This window comes from Gastrolobium bilobum, unplaced genomic scaffold, assembly GCF_033153095.1.
Source record: "Gastrolobium bilobum isolate Gb01-03AN ecotype WA unplaced genomic scaffold, APGP_CSIRO_Gbil_v1 utg52539, whole genome shotgun sequence".
Classification (NCBI taxonomy): Eukaryota; Viridiplantae; Streptophyta; class Magnoliopsida; order Fabales; family Fabaceae; genus Gastrolobium; species Gastrolobium bilobum.
Genome location: NW_026899956.1, coordinates 81,416 through 83,323, shown reverse-complemented (window position 1 = coordinate 83,323; position 1,908 = coordinate 81,416). Strand labels below are relative to the sequence as shown.

At 30.3% G+C, this 1,908-nt stretch overlaps 1 protein-coding gene across 1 annotated transcript; it reads left to right on the top strand.

Annotated features, from left to right (window-relative positions):
• Positions 1 to 317: 317 nt before the first annotated feature.
• Positions 318 to 1,196, top strand: LOC133294374 (mitogen-activated protein kinase kinase kinase 20-like). The gene has a single exon (XM_061493027.1). The coding sequence runs from the start codon at positions 318 to 320 to the stop codon at positions 1,194 to 1,196; it is 879 nt and encodes a 292-aa protein (XP_061349011.1).
• Positions 1,197 to 1,908: the final 712 nt, after the last annotated feature.

Here is a 1,908-nt window from a genome sequence, read left to right as displayed (position 1 = left end):
ATCGTCAACATTAATTCTGAAAATCAGTAACAGAATTCAAATCGCAAGACATATATATCCTTTTAGTTATCTGTTTCTTGCTATATCTCCTAATTATAATATATATGAATCTTGCAATATCTTTTTATCGGTTCAGGATTTAGCACGAGTCATATCATAGATATGATTTACAAAAGATTAGATAATAATTTAAACTTTGGTGGTAATATCTTTATCGAAACAGGATTCAAACTGATCTATATATATAAGTCATACTACATTGCTTTTTTCAACAACTCAAGAGAATGGAAAGAGAACGTCGTTACTGCTGCACAAGAATGGAAAAAAAATCAATGTTTGAATGGGAGGAGTTGAAAAAATTGAAGAAGGGCTCCAATGCAGATATCTACCTTGCTGTTATCACTGCTCCACAAGAATGGAAAGAGAATGTCGTTATTATGAAGAGTTCAAGGCCTTACTCAATGGAATCACTGCAAAAGGAAGAAAAGATAATGAGATCATTCATTGGTTGTGAAGAAATCCATCAATGCTCTTTCAGCCAATTCACTGAGGAGAAAGGTAAACTCATCTACAATCTCTCAATGGAATGTGCACTTTTTGGTTCTATGGGAGATTTAATTAGGAAGAGGGCACTCTTGGAGAGTGAAGTAAGAGTGTACACGCGAATGCTTCTCAAAGGACTTTCTCTCATTCATAAAAGTGGAATTGTTCATTGTGATCTCAATCCAGATAACATTCTTCTCTTTCCTTCATGCAACGATGAAGCAAGCTATAAAGTAAAGATTGCAAATTTTGGATTGTCCAAGACAAAAGAAGAGACAATCAAAGATAAGATCAAGTTTAGAGGGACACCGTTTTACATGTCACCAGAATCAGTTATGGGTGAGATTGAAACACCATTGGATATATGGTCTCTTGGATGCACAGTCATTGAGATGGTTACTGGGTTACCTATATGGAGTAATCTTGGAAGTAAGGCAGACTTAATGTTTAAGCTTGCTTTTCTTAAAGAAGCACCAGAGATACCTGATGGAATAAGCCACGAGTGCAAAGATTTCTTGAGCAAATGTTTCATCAAGGATCCTAGCAAAAGATGGAGCGCCAACATGCTTCTCAACCATCCTTTTCTGTTTGCTCCATATGATATGTTTAGAGGTTATGAAAGCTTTTCTATGGTTGTAAAAAAAAAATTGTAAATATAACCTTCCTCATATATATATATATATATATTTAAGATTATAAAACATATGTACATATTAATTTACAAGAATTTAAATTGGAAATTAAGAAAGGTGAGAATGGCAAGAGTTATTTTTTAGAGAATACTGCATTAAAATTTATTTCTAATTTAATACATAAATATATAGAAAAAGTAATCAATTTGATAATATAATCATTTAAGATTTGAAGGAAAAAATTTTAACATAAAAAGAAAATGTGAAATTAAATAATTTAAAAATATTAACAAATGAGATTTGAAAAATAAAATAAAATTCTAACATAAATAAAAATTTGAAATAATCAAATAGACCAGATACATCTATTGAGTGAGAGAAAGGTGCGAGTTTTCAAAAACATGATTTTTTTTAAGGGGAATATTATATTTACAAATTTTTTGTTTACAAACTACACTAAGTATGACCGGTCATACTTCAATCAAGAGAGTATAAACGGTCATACTTAGCGTAATTTGTAAAAAAAGTTTGTAAACAGATCCTTTCCTTTTTTTTAAAGGGAAAAATGTTTGTCATTTTAAATGACATAAAACTCTGTACTTTTAAGAGAGAGACAGACACATAAATTTTTTTTATTTAAATTTTAAATTAAAAAAAATCACTCACTTTCTCTCTCCCATGATTTCCATTTTTCTGTGTCTATCTCTCTCTTAAAATGACATAACTTATGTCA